Source organism: Aotus nancymaae, unplaced genomic scaffold (assembly GCF_030222135.1).
Source record: "Aotus nancymaae isolate 86718 unplaced genomic scaffold, 86718_ANA_hifiasm-v0.15.2.pri h1tg000022l_1, whole genome shotgun sequence".
NCBI lineage: Eukaryota > Metazoa > Chordata > Mammalia > Primates > Aotidae > Aotus > Aotus nancymaae.
Genome location: NW_026988435.1, coordinates 48,725,992 through 48,746,430, shown reverse-complemented (window position 1 = coordinate 48,746,430; position 20,439 = coordinate 48,725,992). Strand labels below are relative to the sequence as shown.

At 50.9% G+C, this 20,439-nt stretch overlaps 1 protein-coding gene across 6 annotated transcripts in view; it reads right to left on the bottom strand.

Annotated features, from left to right (window-relative positions):
• The window catches only part of PCNT (pericentrin), a 127,812-nt gene that overhangs the window by 37,541 nt on the left and 69,832 nt on the right, over window positions 1-20,439 (bottom strand). For 3 of the 6 annotated variants that reach the window (XM_064380279.1, XM_064380283.1, XM_064380284.1), the window contains 9 exons: window positions 16,136-16,168; window positions 13,866-14,095; window positions 13,238-13,354; window positions 13,113-13,133; window positions 12,261-12,467; window positions 10,075-10,245; window positions 9,656-9,808; window positions 7,052-7,144; window positions 21-176 (listed from right to left, as the gene is read on the bottom strand). In XM_064380279.1, coding sequence (XP_064236349.1) covers window positions 21-176; window positions 7,052-7,144; window positions 9,656-9,808; window positions 10,075-10,245; window positions 12,261-12,467; window positions 13,113-13,133; window positions 13,238-13,354; window positions 13,866-14,095; window positions 16,136-16,168 — 1,181 coding nt within the window. The remainder of the gene's footprint in view (window positions 1-20; window positions 177-7,051; window positions 7,145-9,655; window positions 9,809-10,074; window positions 10,246-12,260; window positions 12,468-13,112; window positions 13,134-13,237; window positions 13,355-13,865; window positions 14,096-16,135; window positions 16,169-20,439) is intronic. The other 3 variants (XM_064380280.1, XM_064380282.1, XM_064380281.1) reach the window with 3 other exon arrangements.

Here is a 20,439-nt window from a genome sequence, read left to right as displayed (position 1 = left end):
TGTGACTGGGGGAGACTCACCCTGCCCTCTGTCTCGTACTCAGTAAAAGTCAGAGTGTCCAGGCCCTCGGGGCCACTGCTGGACTCCGCGCTCTGGTTGGCAGTGGACCCCTGGGCCCAAACTCTCTTTCTCTTGATCTTGGTGTCTTGTGTCTTTATTTCCACAGTTTTTCGTCTCTACAACAGCAGAGAGGGGCTCATAGGACCCTGTAGGGCTGGGCCCTACAGCAGACTAATATGTTCTTCAAAAAGACTGAGGGTTTCGTAAAACTGTGGGTTTCTCTGGAACTACCTCACAATTACTGCGGACTCAAATGCAAATCTGGCCTACAGAAAAAACCAAAGGACCCTGAGGGACCTGTGGCTTCGGTTCAGACGTTGCCAGCTATACATTCCTATGCATTTGCCACAGCAGGCCTTCAGCAGAAGCAGCTTTCCGGCTGTAGGGCCAGGAGCGCCCGCTGCACACTCCGCTCCATCTTGCATGCCTCCCTGTGTGCACCGACCCGTGTCTCTGCACTCTACAGGCAAGCGAAGGAATTTTAAGGACAATTTGGACTGTGTGCAGTTTTTGCTCATTCACTAAATGCACTGCGTACACTGGAATCAAGGGGTGTGCACTAAAAACAGTCACAATCACAACGCAGATATTACGTTAAAATGTTGGAGCCAGCACACGGAGGTAGCTCTAAATGTAAAACACTAAAACCTAAAATCAGTTAACTGAGGCCAGATGTGGTGGCTCATGCCTGTAATCCCAGCACTTTGGAAGGCCGAGGCAGGTAGATCACTTGAGCTCAGGAGTTCAAGACCAGCCTGGCCAACATGGTGAAACCTGGTCTCCAGTAAAAACACAAAAATTAGCTGGGCGTGGTGGCAGGCATCTTTGGTCCCAGCTTCAGGAGGCTGAGGCAGGAGAATCGCTTAAACCCCAGAGGTGGAGATTGCAGTGAGCTGAGATCACACCACTGCACTCCAGCCTGGACGACAGAACAAGATCCTGTCTAAAAAAAAAAAAAACACAGGAAAAAGCATTATCAGAGACTTGAATGCAAAGTAAAACCATGAAATTTCTAAGAGAAAAATTGGGCTAGGAAAAGAGCTCTCAGATAGAACTTTAAAAGTATAATCCGAAGCCTGTAATCCCAGCACTTTGGGAGGCCGAGGCGGGTGGATCACGAGGTCAAGAGATCGAGACCATCCTGGTCGACATGGTGAAACCCCGTCTCTACTAATACAAAACAATTAGCTGGGCACGGTGGCGCGTGCCTGTAATCCCAGCTACTCAGGAGGCTGAGGCAGGAGAATTGCCTGAACCCAGGAGGCGGAGGTTGCAGTGAGCCGAGATCGCGCCATTGCACTCCAGCCTGGGTATCAAGAGCGAAACTCCGTCTCAAAAAAAAAAAAAAAAAAAAAAAAAAAAAAAAAAAAAAAAAGTATAATCCGGCCAGGTGCAGTGGTTCACGCCTGTAATCCCTAGGAAGACCAAGGCCAGCTGATCACCTGACGGTCAGGAGCTGGAGACCAGACAGACAAACATGGTGAAGCCGCGTCTCTACTAAAAATAAAATATTAGCCAGGTGTTGTGGCAGGTGCCTGTAATCTCAGCTACTCTGGAGGCTGAGGCAGGAGAATCACTTGAACCTAGAGGCGGAGGTTGCAGTGAGCCAAGATCATATCACTGAACTCCAGAACTCAAGCCTAGGCAATAGAGAGAGACTCTGTCTTGAAAAAAAAACAAAGAAAAGAAAGAAAGAAAGAAAGAAAATGAAAGAAAGAAAGAAGGAAGGAAGGAAGGAAGGAAGGAAGGAAGGAAGGAAGGAAGAAAGAGAAAAAGAAAGAAAAAAAGCATAATCCATTAAAAAAAATTATTTAATAAAGTAGACCTCACCAAAACCAAAAAGTTTTGCTCTGCAAAACACACTGTTAAGGGAATGAAAAGACCAGCCACACATTGGGAGAAAATATTTGCAAATCATGTATCCAAAAAGATACAAATAATTCCCAAAACTCAACAATAAGAAACCGAAAAATTCAACTTTTTAAAACTCTGCAAAAGACTTGAGCAAACATTTCCCCACAATACAGATGGCAAATAAGCACAGCAAAAGATACTCAAGATCATCAGTCATTCAGGACACACGAAACACTAGGACATACCACAACATATCTACCGGAATGGCCACGGAAAAAAGCCTGAGCTTCCCAGGTGCTGGTGAGAATGTGGCTAGCCGGAGCACGCACACGTTGCTGGTGAAGGCAGCACAGGCGCACAACTACGGAAACCAGCTTGACAGTTTCTTTTAAGGTTAAACACACACTTAACAGGAATCAGGCATTCAATTAGGTTTAAGCATTGAACCTAAAGAAGTGAAAATTTATTTTCTCCTAAAAAGCTGTGCATGAAAGTTTACAGCAACTGGATTGATCACTGCCAGAACCTAGAAAAAATCCAAACGCCCCTCAACAGGTACACGGATCAGCAAACTGTGGTCCATCCAGACAACACTACTCAGCAACTGCAGGACAAACGCCGGCAACGGCGAGCGTCAGGCTCAAGTGCGTTTCCACCCCCGACTGGAGTCAGAACTCCAGAAAGGAAAGCAGGCCTGAGGAGAGGCCCGTGGGGTGCCAGAGGCTGGAAGTTGTAGATGGGTGGCCACAAAGAAACGGCACAAGGAAAACTTTCTGAGTGATGGGATTGTGGTGATTATTACAGGCCTAAATCCTTTTCTCAAAATTTGTAAAACTGTATACCAAAAATTTAATTTTACCATGCATAAAGTTAAAAAACAAAAAACTTAAATTGTTATACTAAAAAATAAGTATCTATAATCAATGACCTCAGGTTCTACCTAAAAAAAAAAACGAGAAAAAGAAGAGAAAAGGAACCCAAAGTAGACAGGAGAAAGTCAATTATGAAAGTAAGAGGAGAAATAAGGAAAGAAAGAGAGAAAACTAACAAAGCCGAGAGCTAACTCTTTGGGGACGTCCACAACACTGATCAACTCTAGCTAGAGAGAGACTCAAGAGTAAAAGAGAAAACACAAATCCCCTAAGATCAGGAATGAAAGGAGGGCCATCAGCACAGAACCGGCAGATATTCAATGGCAAGTGAAGAAATGGTTAATGAGGTAAACGGTTGAAAATGAGAAATTATAAACTTTGTGCAATGAAATCTGACAATTTTGACAACAGGCACAAATTGCTTGAAAGATACAACTTATCACAACATGAAATAGAACACAACATGAAACAGAAATCCTAATACCCCTGCCTGTTAAAGAAAATAAATTCACTGGCCAGGCACCGTGGCTCACACCTGTAATCCCAGCACTTTGGGAGACCGAGGCGGGCGGATCACAAGGTCAAGAGATTGAGACCACCCTGGCTAACATGGTAAAACCCTGATTCTACTAAAAATTAGCTAGGCATGGTGGTGGTCACCTGTGGTCCCAGCTACTTGGGAGGCTGAAGCAAGAGAATCGCTTGAACCCGGGAGGTGGAGGTTGCAGTGAGCCGAGATTGCACCACTGCACTCCAGCCTGGCAACAGAGAGACACCGTCTCAAAATAAAAAAGAAAAAAGAAAAAAGAAAACAAAATGAATTAACTATCATAAACCTCTCTAGATATACAAACTCCAAATGGCTTCATTGTTGATGCTATGAAAACATACAAAGAAGAAATCACATCTATGTTAACTAACCTTTTTCAGAAAAGAGAGGAAGTGAAAAAATTCCTATTTTATGAGACTAGCATAACCTTCATACCAAAGCCTTATGAAATATTGCCAAAAAAGAAAATTACAGACCAACATGCCCTCATGAACACAGGTAAACACCACTAACAAAATATTGGCAAATGAAATCCAACAATATATGTGAGATATTAAAAGGGCCGTATATTACTACCAGGTATGGTTTACCTTAGAATTGCAAGGTCAGTTTAATCTCCAAAAAAAAATCACGCAATAAAGTTAACCACATTAGTAGAATAAAAGAGAAAAATACTGGCCAGGTGTGGTGGCTCACGCCTGTAATCCCAGGACTTTGGGAGGCCAAGGTGGGGAGATCATGAGGTCAGGAGAGCAAGACTATCCTGGCTAACACAGTGAAACTCCGCCCCCCACTAAAAATACTCAAAATTAGCCAGGCGTCGTGGCACACATCTGTAATCCCAGCTACTCGGGAGGCTGAGGCAGGAAAATCCCTTGAACCCAGGAGGTGGAGGTTGCAGTGAGACGAGATTGTGCCAGTGCACTCCAGCCTGGGCAACAGGGCGAGACTCTGTCTCAAAAAAAAAAAAAGCCCTAAGGAATCCACAAAACACTAACATACAAGGTAACAACAAGGTTAACATACAAAAGGTAAAAGGTGTATGTGTGTGAATGTGTGTGTGTATTCACAGTAAACAATTAGATAATTATTTTAAATCTCATTTACAACAGTGCAAAAAACCTAAAATATTAAAGGATATATTTAACAAAAGATGTGTAAGCCCTCTTTATTAAAACCTATGGAATAAGGGAGAAGTAAAGAGTAAAATTAAAGAAACATCACAGGAAGGGAGGCCCCACGCTGAGGAGGAGTTAGGGTGGCCGGAGCCTCGGAACAAGTGACAACCAGCAGCACCAGGCCAGGGAGGCGGGAGCTCCACTTCCCGACACACCTGACAGATGCTTCTAGAAGACGGACATCTTCACTGACATAAAATGAGGGTAGAAAACGGCAAACACGTTTTCCTTCAAAGAACTGGAAACCTAACAAGAGTCAAACCTTTAAACAGAATTTTACTTTTATTATATAAAGCAAAATAAAATAACATCTGTACCTTTATAAAAAATTAGAATTTTTTATAAAACAGAAAACAAAGGATGTACAAATTTGCACATACCTGGAAGAAAAATCTCAGAAGAAAATGTTGGGGATTAACCTTATAAAGCTTTCAATTCTTTTTTTTAAATTTTACTTTAACTTCTAGGGTACACGTGAAGATCTCGCAAGACTGTTACATAGGTATACACACGCCATGGTGGTTTGCTGCGTCCATCCCCCCCGTCACCCACATTAGGCATTTCTCCCAATGTTATCCCTCCCCAATCTCCCCGTAAAGCATTCAATTCTTAATGGAACTAAAATACTGTCCTTAACGTGAACTATTTTTAATGTATTTTTCATTATATAAGCAAATTCTAAAGCACTAAGGACAAATAAGACAATCTTTTTTTGAAAATTAAGGAATGGTTTTTAAAGGCATTCTTTTTTTTTTGAAATAAGAGTCTTGCTCTGTTGCCCAGTTTGGAGTGCAGTGGCATGATCTTAGCTCACTGCAATCTCTGCCTCCTGGGTTCAAGTGATTCTCCTGCCTCAGCCTCCTGAGTAATATTACAGGCACCGGCCACCATGCCCAGCTAATTTTTGTGTTTTTAGAAGAGATGGGGTTTCACTATGTGGCCAGGCTGGTCTTGAACTCCTGATCTCAAGTCATCTGCCTGCCTTGGCCTCCCAAAATGCTGGGATTATAGGCATGAGCCACTGCACCCACCCAGCCATAATAGGCATTCTTCAATGTGACCCAAAAGGATATTTTAAAATTTTGCCAAATATACAAGATATCAACAAATACTAACACAGATAATTAATACCTCAGTAGCCTCTGTCAAAGGGAAATTAAAGTGACAGACTGTAGACAAACTTTTCCTTTTTACTTCTATGGTCCCCTCCAAAATTACTATTTTTTTTAGTCAGGGTCCTGTTCTGTCAGTACAACTGGATTACAGTGGCATGATCACAGCTCACTGTAGCCTCGGCCTCCCAGGCTCAAGTCATCTTCCTGCCACAGCCTTCAGAGTAGCTGGTTACTATTGGTGCATGCCTGGCTAATTAAAAAAAAAATTGTAGAGATGGGGTCTCACTATGTTGTCCAGGCTGACCGCAAATTCCTGGGCTCAGGTGATCCTCCCACCTCAAGTTCCCAAAGTGCTGGGATTACAGGTGTGAGCCACTGAGCCTGGCCATAAAATTAATTTTGTCCCTTTATTTATTTTTTTTGGAGACAGGGTCTCACACTTTGTCACCTAGGCTGGAGTGCAGTGGCACCATCTCAGCTCACTGTAGCCTCCATTTCCTGGGTTCAAGCAGTTCTCCTACCTCAGCCTCCTAAGTGGCGTGTCACCACACCTGGCTAATTTTTGTATTTTTAGTAGAGACGGGGTTTTGCCATGTTGTTCAGGCTGGTCTTGAACTCCTGAGCTCAAGTGATCCACACTCCTTAGCCTCCCAAAGTGCTGCAATTACAGGCGTAAGCCACCGTGACCGACCAATAAAATTAATTTTGAAAAGTATTATAAACATTATGTGAGAAAACTGTCATCCTAGAAAGCCAAAGCCCCTGTCAATCACACCCACAAACTATGAGGCCCTCGTGCAGGAGACGCAGACACGGCCAGGAGTGCGTGAGAACCAAGGCCCCTGCCAATCACACCCACAAACTATGAGGCCCTCGTGCAGGAGACGCGGGCACGGCCAGGAGTGCGTGAGAACCAAGGCCCCTGCCAATCACACCCACAAACTATGAGGCCCTCGTGCAGGAGACGCAGACACGGCCAGGAGTGCGTGAGAACCAAGGCCCCTGCCAATCACACCCACAAACTATGAGGCCCTCGTGCAGGAGACGCAGGCACGGCCAGGAGTGCGTGAGAACCAAGGCCCCTGTCAATCACACCCACAAACTATGAGGCCCTCGTGCAGGAGACGCGGGCACGGCCAGGAGTGCGTGAGAACCAAGGCCCCTGCCAATCACACCCACAAACTATGAGGCCCTCGTGCAGGAGACGCAGGCACGGCCAGGAGCGTGAGAACCAAGGCCCCGGCCAATCACACCCACAAACTATGAGGCCCTCGTGCAGGAGACGCAGGCACGGCCAGGAGCGTGAGAACCAAGGCCCCGGCCAATCACACCCACAAACTATGAGGCCCTGTGCAGGAGACGCAGGCACGGCCAGGAGCGTGAGAAGACCCCGTTCGCCCTCAGCGCTGCAGAGTGGCTTACCTCGCCCAGAGCGTGGCTTGCCATCCCACCCTGCTGTGCCTGCAGCTGCTGGCTCACACGCAGTATCTCTTCTTCTTTGTTGTGCAGAAATGCCTGTGGAAATAGTAATAGTAACAACCACGATCATGACAGAGCCCGCAGAGCGTTACTCTGACCCTGCAGATACAAAATGTCCTCCTTCAATAAGCCTACAGGTTTAAATTGGAAAATCAATTTCAAAATGTTTTTCAATTCATGTCCTTTCTGTCTAGTTCCTTCAAGGCAGTTTAAAAATAAACCAATAAGTAAATAAAATCCTCTCCGTTCAAAATGACAGATTAGGCCAGCCAAGGTAGCCCATTCCTGAAATCCCAGCACTTTACGAGGCCGAGGTGAGAGGATCGCTTGAAGCCAGGAGTTCAAGACCAGCCTGGGCAAGAGAGTGAGATTCCATCTCTACTAAAAAAAAAAAAAAAAAAAAAAAAAAAATTCAGCCAGGTGTGGTGGTTCGTGCCTGTAGTCCTGGCTGCTGGGGAGGCTGAGGCAAGAGAATCGCTGGAGCCCAGGGGCTTGAGGCTACAGTGAGCTACGACTGTGCCACCTGGGCGACAGAAGGAGCCCCTGTCTCTTAAAAAATAAAATAACACAAATAAATAAAATAACATAGTAGTTTGGATTTCAAAAATCAATTACTGTAGTTTTCCAGGCAATCTGTCTCAAAATCATCAGCAAAGAAGTAGTAAAATGAGCTCTTATCTGCTCCTCATCTTATTAACTAAGGAAGAGCCTCCACAGGGAAAACTTGTCACCGATCAGCCTAAAACTCCCTTTTACTCCACCAAGGTTAAAATCATTCACATGTAGCCTTGGTGAGAGAATCAGACGTAAATGTTACCACTCTCCACTATCTCCCACGCCGAGCCCGTTCACCAAGCCACGGCACATGGCCATCACACACAATTCTACACGTCTTTCAGGGGCATCTGGAAAGCTAGGAATGCTCTGCAATTTTGAGTATCATCTATAATATAAACAGGTTGGTTCTGGTTTTCTTTTTTGCTTCAAAAGCACAGCTACATTAAGATAACAGAAAAGATTTAAAAATAATTTTTTTATATACACTTACCATGTACCCACAAAAATTAAAAAATAAAATGTTAAAGATTTTTTTCCTATCATGCCAGTGGGAAGAGAAACATTGAGTGGCCACTAACTGAAGTCACCTCCTTGAGAAGGGCAAGCCAGCCACAGCCCCGCGCCTCTCTCAGCCCACAGCTGCTGTCCCGGGGAAATGCCTCTCTTCATATCCCTGACCATCCTCAGATCCCAGACCATCCTCAGATCTCCGACCATCCTCAGATCCCGGACCATCCTCAGATCCCCGAACATCCTCAGATCCCCGACCATCCTCAGATCCCGGAACATCCTCAGATCCCTGACCATCCTCAGATCCCGGAACATCCTCAGATCCCCGAACATCCTCAGATCCCGGAACATCCTCAGATCCCCGAACATCCTCAGATCCCCGACCATCCTCAGATCCCGGAACATCCTCAGATCCCCGACCATCCTCAGATCCCGGAACATCCTCAGATCCCGGAACATCCTCAGATCCCCGAACATCCTCAGATCCCCGACCATCCTCAGATCCCCGAACATCCTCAGATCCCCGACCATCCTCAGATCCCCAAACATCCTCAGATCCCCGAACATCCTCAGATCCCCGAACATCCTCAGATCCCGGAACATCCTCAGATCCCGGAACATCCTCAGATCCCCGACCATCCTCAGATCCCCGACCATCCTCAGATCCCCGAACATCCTCAGATCCTCGAACATCCTCAGATCCCGGAACATCCTCAGATCCCGAACATCCTCAGATCCCCGACTATCCTCAGATCCCGGAACATCCTCAGATCCCCAAACATCCTCAGATCCCCGAACATCCTCAGATCCCGGAACATCCTCAGATCCCCGACCATCCTCAGATCCCCAAACATCCTCAGATCCCCGAACATCCTCAGATCCCGGAACATCCTCAGATCCCCGACCATCCTCAGATCCCCAAACATCCTCAGATCCCCGAACATCCTCAGATCCCGGAACATCCTCAGATCCCCGAACATCCTCACATCCCCGACTATCCTCAGATCCCGGAACATCCTCAGATCCCCGAACATCCTCAGATCCCCGAACATCCTCAGATCCCAGACCATCCTCAGATCCCCGCCCATCCTCAGATCTCCGACCATCCTCAGATCCCCGCCCATCCTCAGATTTCTGACCATCCTCAGATCCCTGACTATCCTCAGATCCTGGACCATCCTCAGATCCCCGACTATCCTCAGATCCCTGACCATCAGGGCTGCATTCAGAAAGCAGAGTTTGGGGCAGGGGTCTCGGGCTCCCGACTCAAGATCCCTGGAGAGCTGCTCTGTGCACATGGCCCAGGCAGAATCAGGTGCTCTATGCAGCTGTCTGCCACATGGGGGCCACGGGCGTCTGTGAAGGCCAGACACTCCCCCGCCCCCCACCCACTCCTTGATGAGGGTCCTGCAGCCGCTCCACATGGCACCAGAGTAAGCGATACAAACTCGGGCGTCGCGTAGACCTTTTGTAGCTTACCTTCAAGCTCACGTTCTCCTCCTGAAGTTCTCTGAGGCTGATGGCAGTCTGGTCATTCTGCAGGTCTAATTTTAAGTTCAGGTGCTGTATTTCTTCATTCTTACTTACTAAGTCACCTTTAATCTTTTCTAGCTGTTCTTTTAAGTCCAAAACCTTTCATTAAAACAAAAGAAGGGAAGTATTAAAAGTCATCTAATATTCTATTAAGAATTGACTTAGAAATTATTAAAATAGCTTTGAGAGATTTAAAAGCACATGCCTAAAACAGGTATTACTCCCCGTGCCTACACCCACATGCAAATGGTGAAGCTGGAAGGAATACAGTGGTCACAAGCCCATCATCTGCGTCACTGGATGTCGGACCTTCGAGACGCCACTGGACACTGACCTGCAGTCCCAAGGCCCCACTTCGCACTCACCTCGCTCTCTCGCTGCAGGAGTGCACTCTGTGTCACCTCTAATGGGGCTTCTGGACCCTGCGGAGGACTGCCTGAAGGAGGCTCAGGATATCTGCCTGTATCCAGCGTAGACTGCAACGTGGACGCCAGAAGCAAGCTGCTCATCTGCTGTTCCTTTAACGTCTCTTTATCCTATTAAAAACAGGAAACCTATTTTAGGCAGATATTTGGGAATTCAGTACCTCAAACTGCTGCCTATTAAAACACAGACCATCTTCAGCTGCTCCCAAAGCAGGCCAGGTGCACCTGCACACACCAGCACCCAGAACCCTGCCCTCTCATGGTAGAGGCCTGCCTGGTGCAGGACATGACCCAGAGTCACAGCCCGTGCCCGAGTCCACTGTGAGGAATTCATCTACAGTAACAGTCACCAAACTATTACCAATAGATCCAAAACTGACAAAAACTCGCCAAAAAAATTGGGCAATGGCTGATGGTATGCTGATGCAATGAATATTACCTGCCCAGAAAAAAATTTTTTTTTTTTTTTTTTTTGAGACGGAGTTTCACTCTTGTTACCCAGGCTGAAGTGCAATGGCACGATCTCGGCTCACTGCAACCTCCGCCTTCTGGGTTCAGGCAATTCTCCTGCCTCAGCCTCCTGAGTAGCTGGGATTACAGGCGTGCACCACCATGCCCAGATAATTTTTTGTATTTTTAGTAGAGACGGGGTTTCACCATGTTGACCAGGATGGTCTCGATCTCTTGACCTCGTGATCCACCCGCCTCGGCCTCCCAAAGTGCTGGGATTACAGGCGTGAGCCACCGCACCCGGCCCCAGAAAAAATTTTTTAAAGAATATTTAATATGAAGAAAATGGTCACAATGCATTACATGTGCAGGAGACTGGCATATAATATTGCATATAAAGTCCAATTTCACGCAGGGAAAAAAACCATGTTTTAGCCCTGGCATCCCCTAAAGCTCAGTAAACGTCTGCTGAATGGAGGCGGAAGGAATGGGTGCGGGAGCCCTGGAGCAGCTGTCACTGAAACACAGGCAGTGGCCAGTCAGGGGACAACTCCGCTCCAAGCACAGGTGACAATGAGCAGTCTTCCCTGCCACACCGGAATGGAAACACATCAGGTCCTCAGGAAAGGCCCAACTTAGTAATCCTCGTCAGCACTTACAAGAATCAAACACAACTGGCTGGGTGAGGTGGCTCACACCTGTAATCCCAGCACTTTGGGTGGCCACGGTGGGCGGATCACCTGAGGTTAAGAGATCGAGACCATCCTGGCCAACATGGTGAAACCCTGTCTCTACTAAAAATACAAAAATTAGCTGGGCATGGTGGTGGGCGCCTGTGGTCCCAGCTACTCGGGAGGCTGAGGCAGGAGAATCGCTTGAACCCAGGAGGCGGAGGTTGCAGTGAGCCGAGAGCGCGCCATTGCACTCCAGAAGGAGACTCCGTCTCAAAAAAAAGCATCAGACACACCTGAGAAAGCCTCCTCTCATGTGTGAAGCAGGGTTTGGGTCTGAGGGTCAAACGACTGATTCTAAAATCAAATTTCTTACTGAGCCTCACTTTCCAAGTAACCTTTCAATCCCTGGTGACAGAAAAGTCAGCTGAATTCCTTTTAGCTAAATGCTCACAGAGGAGGAGGGCAAAGCTGCCACCCAGAAGTGCAGACAGGCAGCCCTGAGACCTGCCACCCAGCTCGGCGCCGCAGCCCCTCTTTAAACTCTCAGACACAAACAAAAACAGAGCACGAGAAACAACAGCAACGCAAAACCGTCACTGGAGAGCTTGCCACTGGGAGCTGACGTAAGCTGCTCAACTCAAAAACTGGAAGAATTACAAGGGGTTCTCATCAAAGTATTTAATAAGATAAGTTTTTTTTAACCTGAAATCATAAATGTTTACGTTATGAAATATTAAGGATAAATTCAGAGTTCCTGAGACATAAAGAAATGTTATAAAATGCGACCACAGCAAATAAAACAAGTATCTCCAGAAAGGTCAAAGTGCGCTTGCCGCCCCGTCACCAGTGACTCCTGTTTATCCCTGACGCCTGTGTTTCTGGCGCAGATATGGAGGGTGCGAGTGAAAAAGGAAGCCCCGCCCGCTCCCCGCCAGCTCAGCGACGAAGCCACGCGTGCGGGGATGCCTCGGACACGCCCAGCCACGACGCAGAGCGCTTTACTTGTTCCAACTCTTTCACAATGTTTTTCTGGTTCTCCAATTCCTCCTGGAGCTGGGCCACTCTTTTTCTCATGTTGACGTTCATCTCCTCCAGACGTTCAATCTCGTCTTCCTGCATTGACACTTGTCTGTCTGCCGACTCTTTCTGTAGAGCCAATTCATTAAATTCATCTGATTTTTCTCTCAACTTTTGTTGTAACAACTCGACCTAAAACAACAAAAAATGCTTGAAAAATACAAGAGACTGTTTCACAAAAACCCATCTTCCAAACAAAACAACAGAGAGCGAACGGATGGATGCCCCACGCCCTCTCCCGGAGCCAAGTCGCACAGGGAGGCCCAAGGGAAGAACAACTGGGTGAAGGGATACTACTCAGGAACGAAAAGAAGAAGCTATGGCTACACTCAGCAAGCTGGATCAATCTCCAGAGAGTCGGTGAACAGTGTCAATCCCCAGAGATGACAGACTTCACACATCAGAAAGATGGAAAAGTTTTAGAAGCAGACGACAGGGGAGTGGTTGCCAGAGAAAGGACGATGGCATGGCCGTGAAAGGGCACAGGAGGGTCCCTGGACGGCGGTCCCATACCGGCTGTGACACTGCGTTCCAGTTTTGCAGATGTGACCTCTGCCCCAAGGGATCAGAGTCTTACCTCTAACAGCTGCATGTGAATCCACCGTTAATTTTTAAAAAGAATAAACAAACCTACTAGAGCTTCCTCAGACCAAGGAAAGCAGGTGGCCGCAGCCCAAGCAAGAGTGAGAAGCGAGTGGGCGGCAGGACGGTCCCCGCGGGCGAGGGGGAGCCTGGGCGCGAGCGCAGGGAGTGCCTGTCTCGTCGACGCCTCCTCACCTCTCCATCCAGCGGCGCCTGCTGCCGTGTTCACGTACATGGAAGGCAAAAAGTTAAAGAAAGTTAAAGCTTAAAAACACAGCAGAAGACAGCAAGCCGCGGCCCCGCACACCGCGCGGACTCACCTGGCTGTCGTGAGGGCCCCAGGGCTGCGGCTTGGCCGCCTGGCGGAGCTGCCCCTCCAGCCTCTGAATCTCCTGCTGGAACTCCTCACGCTCATGCTCCCTCTCGGTGGCCTGCTCCTGGGACAAGAACAGCATGTTGGAACTGCCTAACGGGGCCCACGTGACCCTTGCAGCGAAGGCCCAGGCTTTCACGGCACGTGGAAGCGCAACCACCCAGCAGCTCTGACTCCAAATGTCCCCCTCGTCACAGCCCCTTTGTAAAAGGGGGGTAAGTACAGAACAGTGGGCCTCTGCATGGAACACAGGAACGTCTGGAACTGGTGGGCAGGAGGACAGGAGCTGGTGAAAGCATGCAGTGCGGGCTCAGCCTGGCCCCAAAGGACGCCTCTGGGACTGAGAAGGAGCGTGGCAAGACCAGGGAAGGCGGCCCTCGGAGGCCTGAGCCACAAACATGGGCAACCAAGACACCCCACCAGGAGTCAGTGACCCGGGTGCCCCCGTGCAGCAGGTGTGGGACACCCTCCTCAACATCCCACCAGAGAAGCTTCTGTAACGATCTAGAAAGAAGCTCAGGCTGTAACGGCAGCTTTCAGGGATGCAAATAAAACGCATTATTCAGAATTCTTACATCCATGAATTGCCGCTGGCTGCGCAAATGCTTGTCCAGAGACGCCACCTGCTGTTCCAGGGCGGTGACAGCCTCTGCCTGCTTGGCACACCCGAGATGCTGAGACAGCTGTTCTTCCAACTCCAACTCCAAAATCTTCATCTGGGCGAGCAGGGCTGAGCGGTCCTTCTCAGCCTGCTTCCTGGTCTCCGACTGTTCCGTGACCAGATCCTCCGCTTTCTTCCGGAGAGCTAAGGAGGCAAACCAGAGACGGGGAACCCTGCACCTCAGGGGCCGTAGTGAGCAGGGCACACACATGTGCATTTCCTGATGATGATTCCCTCAAAACCCACCCAAAATGAAGTCACATGACTTTGGGGTAAAAGGCCCATCTTTTAAAACAAAATTGGCTAAAATAAATTTTTTAAGCCTGAGAAGAATACTTCTGAGTGACACATCAGGTAATTCTCCAGGAATTCTGTCTTCACAGCACTCTCCCTGACAGAAACACACAACTAAGACCCTCTCCACGCAAGCCCAGTCCCAGCAGACGACGGACGGTGCTGAGTCCCTGGAGCTGTGACGTGTCTGGGGGAAAAGCAAATGCCCCACCGGTAAATCAAAAGCGAATCTAGGCCAGGCACGGTGGCTCACGCCTGTAATCCCAACACTTTGGAAGGCCAAGGCAGGCAGATCGCTTGAGGTCAGGAGTTTGAGACCAGCCTGGACATCATGTTGAAATCCCGTCCCTACTAAAAATACAAAAATCAGTCGGGCGTGGTGGTGCACGCCTGTAATCACAGCTACTCAGGAGGCTGAGGCAAGAAAATTACTTGCATCTGGAGCAGAGTGTGCAGTGGCTGAGGTTGCAGTGAGCTAAGATCACCACTGCACTCCAGTTTGGGCAGCAAAGTGAGACTCCGTCTCATAAATATAAATAAATAAAATTAACTGGGTATCACGTTTAAATTTCTGTCCCCTCCAAAACTCATGCTGGAATTTCATTGCCAGTGTGGTTGTACTGGAGGGGCCTTTAAAAGGTGATTAGGCCAGAAGGGCTCCACCCTCGCAGCAGTTGGGATGCCTAGATCAGAGGGCTGTGGGCATGGGCCCTCCCTCTCGGCCCTTCCACCTCTGCCCCATAGAGATCCTGAGGAGACAGCTCTCCACTCCAGAGGACGCAGCGTGTAAGGCTCTGCCTTAGAAGCAGAGACCGAGCCCTCAGCAGACACCAAAGCTGCTGGCACCTTCACCTTAGGCTTCCCAGCCTCCAAAACTGCGAGCCACAAAGGTCCGTCTGTGATGAATCCCCGAGCCTCAAGAATTCTGTTCTAGCAGCACAGACAGCCTGAGACCCTGGGCAGTGAAGCCCCAGCCCAAGTGCAAACTGCGGATTAAAAAGCATCTTGAGAAAAGGGGCTCTCTGCTGCTGAATCCTGAAGTCTTTATTTATCACTGGTTTTTGAGACGGAGTCTGGATCTGGGATTACAGGTGTGAGCAACCACTCCCAGCCTGAATCCTGAAGTCTTTAAGCCATCCAAAAACTAAATTATTAAATTCGTACATGTTAATTGCCATTTCACCAGTTTCCAAAAAAACATTTTGATCTATAAAATTGTTAGTGTTTTATAACAAGCTATCATGACGAAAGCAAGTAACATTCTCAATAAATGCTCACGCCGCTGTCAGCAGCGATGGCGACTCCACTGTAAACATGCTGCCGTGGCAGTGCCACTCACAACCTGGGACGAGGGGTGGGGCCCGAGGACAGGTGCTCCCCAGCTACACTCCTGGCCCCGGACACGACCCGGGCTCCGCTCGGCCCAGAACATCATCATCCTCAGGGCCAAGGGCACTGGGCCATGCACTGGGGCCGGGCGCCTGCGACACACACGCAGCCTCAGGGAGGCACAGGAGGACAGCAATTCTCGCTGGCTGAGCAAGCGACCCCCATGCTGAGCAGGCCCAGGGGACTGAGCAGGCCCAGGCCCTCCCAGGAGACCAGAGCAGGGACCCGGCCCAACAACAGCTACAAGTGCCACGAGAGCTCCTGAAAAGCAGCAGAAACTGTGGCTCAGGGACTACAGGCAGTATCATCAGAGAAACGCCCCCGTGTTGCTGGGGACTGAAATGGGGCTCCACCACCCACTCCTGTGAATACTGACCATTGGAGTATCGCTGTATTTACTGTTTGCCACAGAAGTTCTGAAGTTCTTTAGTAAATAATTCACAAAATCCAGTGCAAACACACAGCACATCACACAGAAATCACTCGTGTGTCTTTACAAACCTGAGTCCTTGTGTGCTGCAGTGACAGCTGTGCCTACGAATGAAAGCGTGCATTTACTGAGGCAGAAGCAGAAACGTGCAGCCTAGAACCTGAGAGTTAGAGCCAGTGAAGGCTCCGGGCACCACTGCCGGCCTTGAACAGTCTCTAGACTCAGCGTCCACCATGCCCACAACCGCCTGTGCAGGTGCCGCCCCATGGACTTTTTGAGGAAACAAGAGAACAAACGGGACCGGCGACGCCACCGGAAGAGGGCCACGAAACACACCTCACGGCAGAGGAGGTGCCATGCGACACAGCCAGGCCGGGCCGCTGCACGTGGGCCCTGCCAGGAGCGTGGTCAGGGCCACGGTGGGTATGCCGGTAGCCGGGGTGCAGTCACACGACTGCAGGTCCAGGGTGAAAGGAAAAGAAAGAAACCAGAGTGAGAAACTAAGGCAGGGTTAACAACATCAGAATGGAAGCAAACCAAGAGGACCCCAGAGAAATGATGAGAATTTCCCAGTGACAAAACAGAGTTGGCTCGGGAGGTTAAAGGGCTCCATGAGATCCGTGCCCAGCATGCCAGGGACCTGCCACTGCAGGGCCTGTGGTAAGCCTCGGCTTCCATCCTGGGGCCTGCAGGGACCCGACAGGCTGCGGACACCCAGGGCCCGCGTCCACCTGCCAGGGCACTCCCTGGTGGGCCAGGCCTCATAGCGGGGGTTGAACCAGAGGCAAAGCAGCAGAGGGGCCACCACGGCCTTGGGAAGAAGCCTCCGTGGTGCTCAGTCCCATGTGCCCAGACCCAGGGCACAACACTGGTGCTGGCCACAGGGGCCCTGGCCACTGGGCCTAGGCCTCACCAGGCGGTTCAAGAATACACAGGCTGCACACCCCTTTCTCTGCCAGGAGTCCTGACTAACGAGGTGACTGGGCTGAAGTCCAAGGGCTCGTGGTGATAAAACACCAGGTGGTCTCCCCCATCAAAGAGTGCGGCCCAGCTACTGCTGGCTGGGCACGAAGACACTGGAAACAGGACAGCAGAATCCACAGGGAGGGGCCCGGCCACAAGGCTGCCCCTCGACAGCAGGGGGCAAGCAGAGAAAGCATCGGGGGAGACGCAACGACGGATGCCAGACACGACAGCAGAGCCTGGACAGACGCGGGCCCCGGCGCTAAGAGCCTGGACGGAGACGCGGGCCCCGGCGCCAAGAGCCTGGACGGAGACGCGGGCCCCGGCGCTAAGAGCGATGGAGGACGTTCAAGCCGTTCCTGAACAGTCCCTGAGGAGAAGCCGGAAAACGAGCGCCTCAACGGAAAAGAAACAGCACCTGGAGGCACGTCTCCAGCACAACTTGACTCGCGGAGGCGGCGACGGAGGAGACTCCAGGCCCTCCCAGCCTCCCTCTGTGGACACACGTCGTGCGGGAGCAGAGCACTTGGAGGCCCGTGGGGAGACGACGCTGGCCTGAGCCTGGCAGCAGCCAACTCCACAGTGAGGACTTCACAGCTGGCCAAGGAAAATCCACCCAGAGCAAGGCCAAGGCCAAGCGGGCAGAGAGGAAACACCAGGAGCAGCAGGTGCGGCCAAAAGACACTGGCTTAACTGGACCAAAAGACACACTCACGGGTAAGGTTTTTTTTTGTTGTTTTTTTTTCAGACAGAGTCTTACTCTGTCGCCAGGCACCAGGCTGGACTGCATTGGCACAATCGCGGCTCACTGAAATCTCTCCTCCTGGGTTCAAGCGATTCTCCTGCCTCAGCCTCTCAAGTAGCTGGGACTACAGGTGTACGCCACCACGCCCAGCTAATTTTTGTATTTTTTAGTAGAGACGGGGTTTCAGCATGTTGCCCAGGATGGTCTCGATCTCTCAACCTCGTGATCCGCCCGCCTCGGCCTCCCAAAGTGCTGGGATTACAGGCGTGAGCCACCGCGCCTGGCCCCCGGAAGTGCTGGGATTACAGGCGTGAGCCACCGCACCCGGCCTACAGGTAGGATTTTTTAAAAAGTCATGAACACGGTATCCACATGAGCCACAACTAAAACAGAGCATTAAAAAAAGACTCAAAATGAAAGGACTAGAAAAGATATACGAGGGGAGAAGCACCAGGCTAATCCTTCAACCTCAGAAATGTACGTAAAAAATAGAAACAGGATAAACAGGAATGACAAAAATGAACGAAATAAAGAAGACAAAGTCTGGACATGATCACAGAGAGTTTAAAACACCCCGCAGGACAACGCCTTCCACACCGGGCCAGAGAATCACAAGCTTGTGTGACCCAAATGCCAACACGAGCACCACAGGTGGAGCGGCTGGGGCACAAACAGAGGCACGACCCAAACCACGGCCTGCGAGGCGGCAAACGTGCCCGCCGGCGTCCAACCCAGAAAGCCCACAGAGCGAAGAAAGCCAGAAACCACAGGAGCTGGCCGGGCACGGTGACTCACACTTGTAATCCCAGCACTTTGGGAGGCTGAGGCAGGTGGATCACTTGAGGTCAGGAGTTCAAGACCAGCCTGGCCAACGTGGTGAAACCCCATCTCTACCAAAAATATAAAAATCACCTGGGTGCGGTGATGCGTGCCTGTAATCCCAGCTACTCAGAAGGCTGGGGCAGGAGGTCGTAGTGAGCTGACATCATGCCACTGCACAACGGCCTGGGTGACAGAGCAAGACTCTGTCTCAAAAAAAAAAAACCATATGAGCAAAGGAACGAGAGCAAAGATCAACAAGACAGAAGACAGCAAATGAGAATGGCCACAAAAATTAAAAGCTGGTTGTTTTCTAAAGAGTAAAACGTAAAAAAAAAAAAAAAAAAGTTTTTGAAACAAAAAATGAGACTTCTGAATTGGCTGAGGCGGTTCCTTCGATGCCCAAGCTTATAACTCCAGTTTGTGCTGGGAAGGGATGACCCCGAGACCACGAAGGTCCTGGAAGGAATGAAAAGCACCGGCTCCTCTGCCTCCCGAGCACCTGAGATCCCAGGAGTGCGGGGCGTCTGCGGGGTGGGAGCCTGAGATCCCAGGAGTGCGGGGCGTCTGCGGGGTGGGAGCCTGAGATCCCAGGAGTGCGGGGCGTCTGCGGGGTGGGAGCCTGAGATCCCAGGAGTGCGGGGCGTCTGCGGGGTGGGAGCCTGAGATCCCAGGAGTGCGGGGCGTCTGCGGGGTGGGAGCCTGAGATCCCAGGAGTGCGGGGCGTCTGCGGGGTGGGAGCCTGAGATCCCAGGAGTGCGGGGCGTCTGCGGGGTGGGAGCCTGAGATCCCAGGAGTGCGGGGCGTCTGCGGGGTGGGAGCCTGAGATCCCAGGAGTGCGGGGCGTCTGCGGGGTGGGAGCCTGAGATCCCAGGAGTGCGGGGCGTCTGCGGGGTGGGAGCCTGAGATCCCAGGAGTGCGGGGCGTCTGCGGGGTGGGAGCCTGAGATCCCAGGAGTGCGGGGCGTCTGCGGGGTGGGAGCCTGAGATCCCAGGAGTGCGGGGCGTCTGCGGGGTGGGAGCCTGAGATCCCAGGAGTGCGGGGCGTATGCGGGGTGGGAGCCTGAGATCCCAGGAGTACGGGGCGTCTGCGGGGTGGGAGCCTGAGATCCCAGGAGTGCAGAGCGTCTGCGGGGTGGGAGCCTGAGATCCCAGGAGTGCAGAGCATCTGCGGGGTGGGAGCCTGAGATCCCAGGAGTGCGGGGCGTCTGCGGGGTGGGAGCCTGAGATCCCAGGAGTGCGGGGCGTCTGCGGGGTGGGAGCCTGAGATCCCAGGAGTGCGGGGCGTCTGCGGGGTGGGAGCCTGAGATCCCAGGAGTACGGGGCGTCTGCGGGGTGGGAGCCTGAGATCCCAGGAGTGCAGAGCGTCTGCGGGGTGGGAGCCTGAGATCCCAGGAGTGCAGAGCATCTGCGGGGTGGGAGCCTGAGATCCCAGGAGTGCGGGGCGTCTGCGGGGTGGGAGCCTGAGATCCCAGGAGTGCAGAGCGTCTGCGGGGTGGGAGCCTGAGATCCCAGGAGTGCAGAGCGTCTGCGGGGTGGGAGCCTGAGATCCCAGGAGTGCGGGGCGTCTGCGGGGTGGGAGCCTGAGATCCCAGGAGTGCGGGGCATCTGCGGGGTGGGAGCCTGAGATCCCAGGAGTGCGGGGCGTCTGCAGGGTGGAAGAGTGGGCATGTGGGTGGCAGGACCAGACTGGTATGAGCTGAAAAGGCATGGGGAGAAAGCCAGAGTCGGAGACAGCGACGGGGAAGGCATAGCATCGGGACTGAGGGCGGACACCCCAGCCCTGGGAAAAGCCTTTGCTCAAGCTCAGCAAGCTGCTGAGGACACAGTTCCCTGCAGGCTCGACATT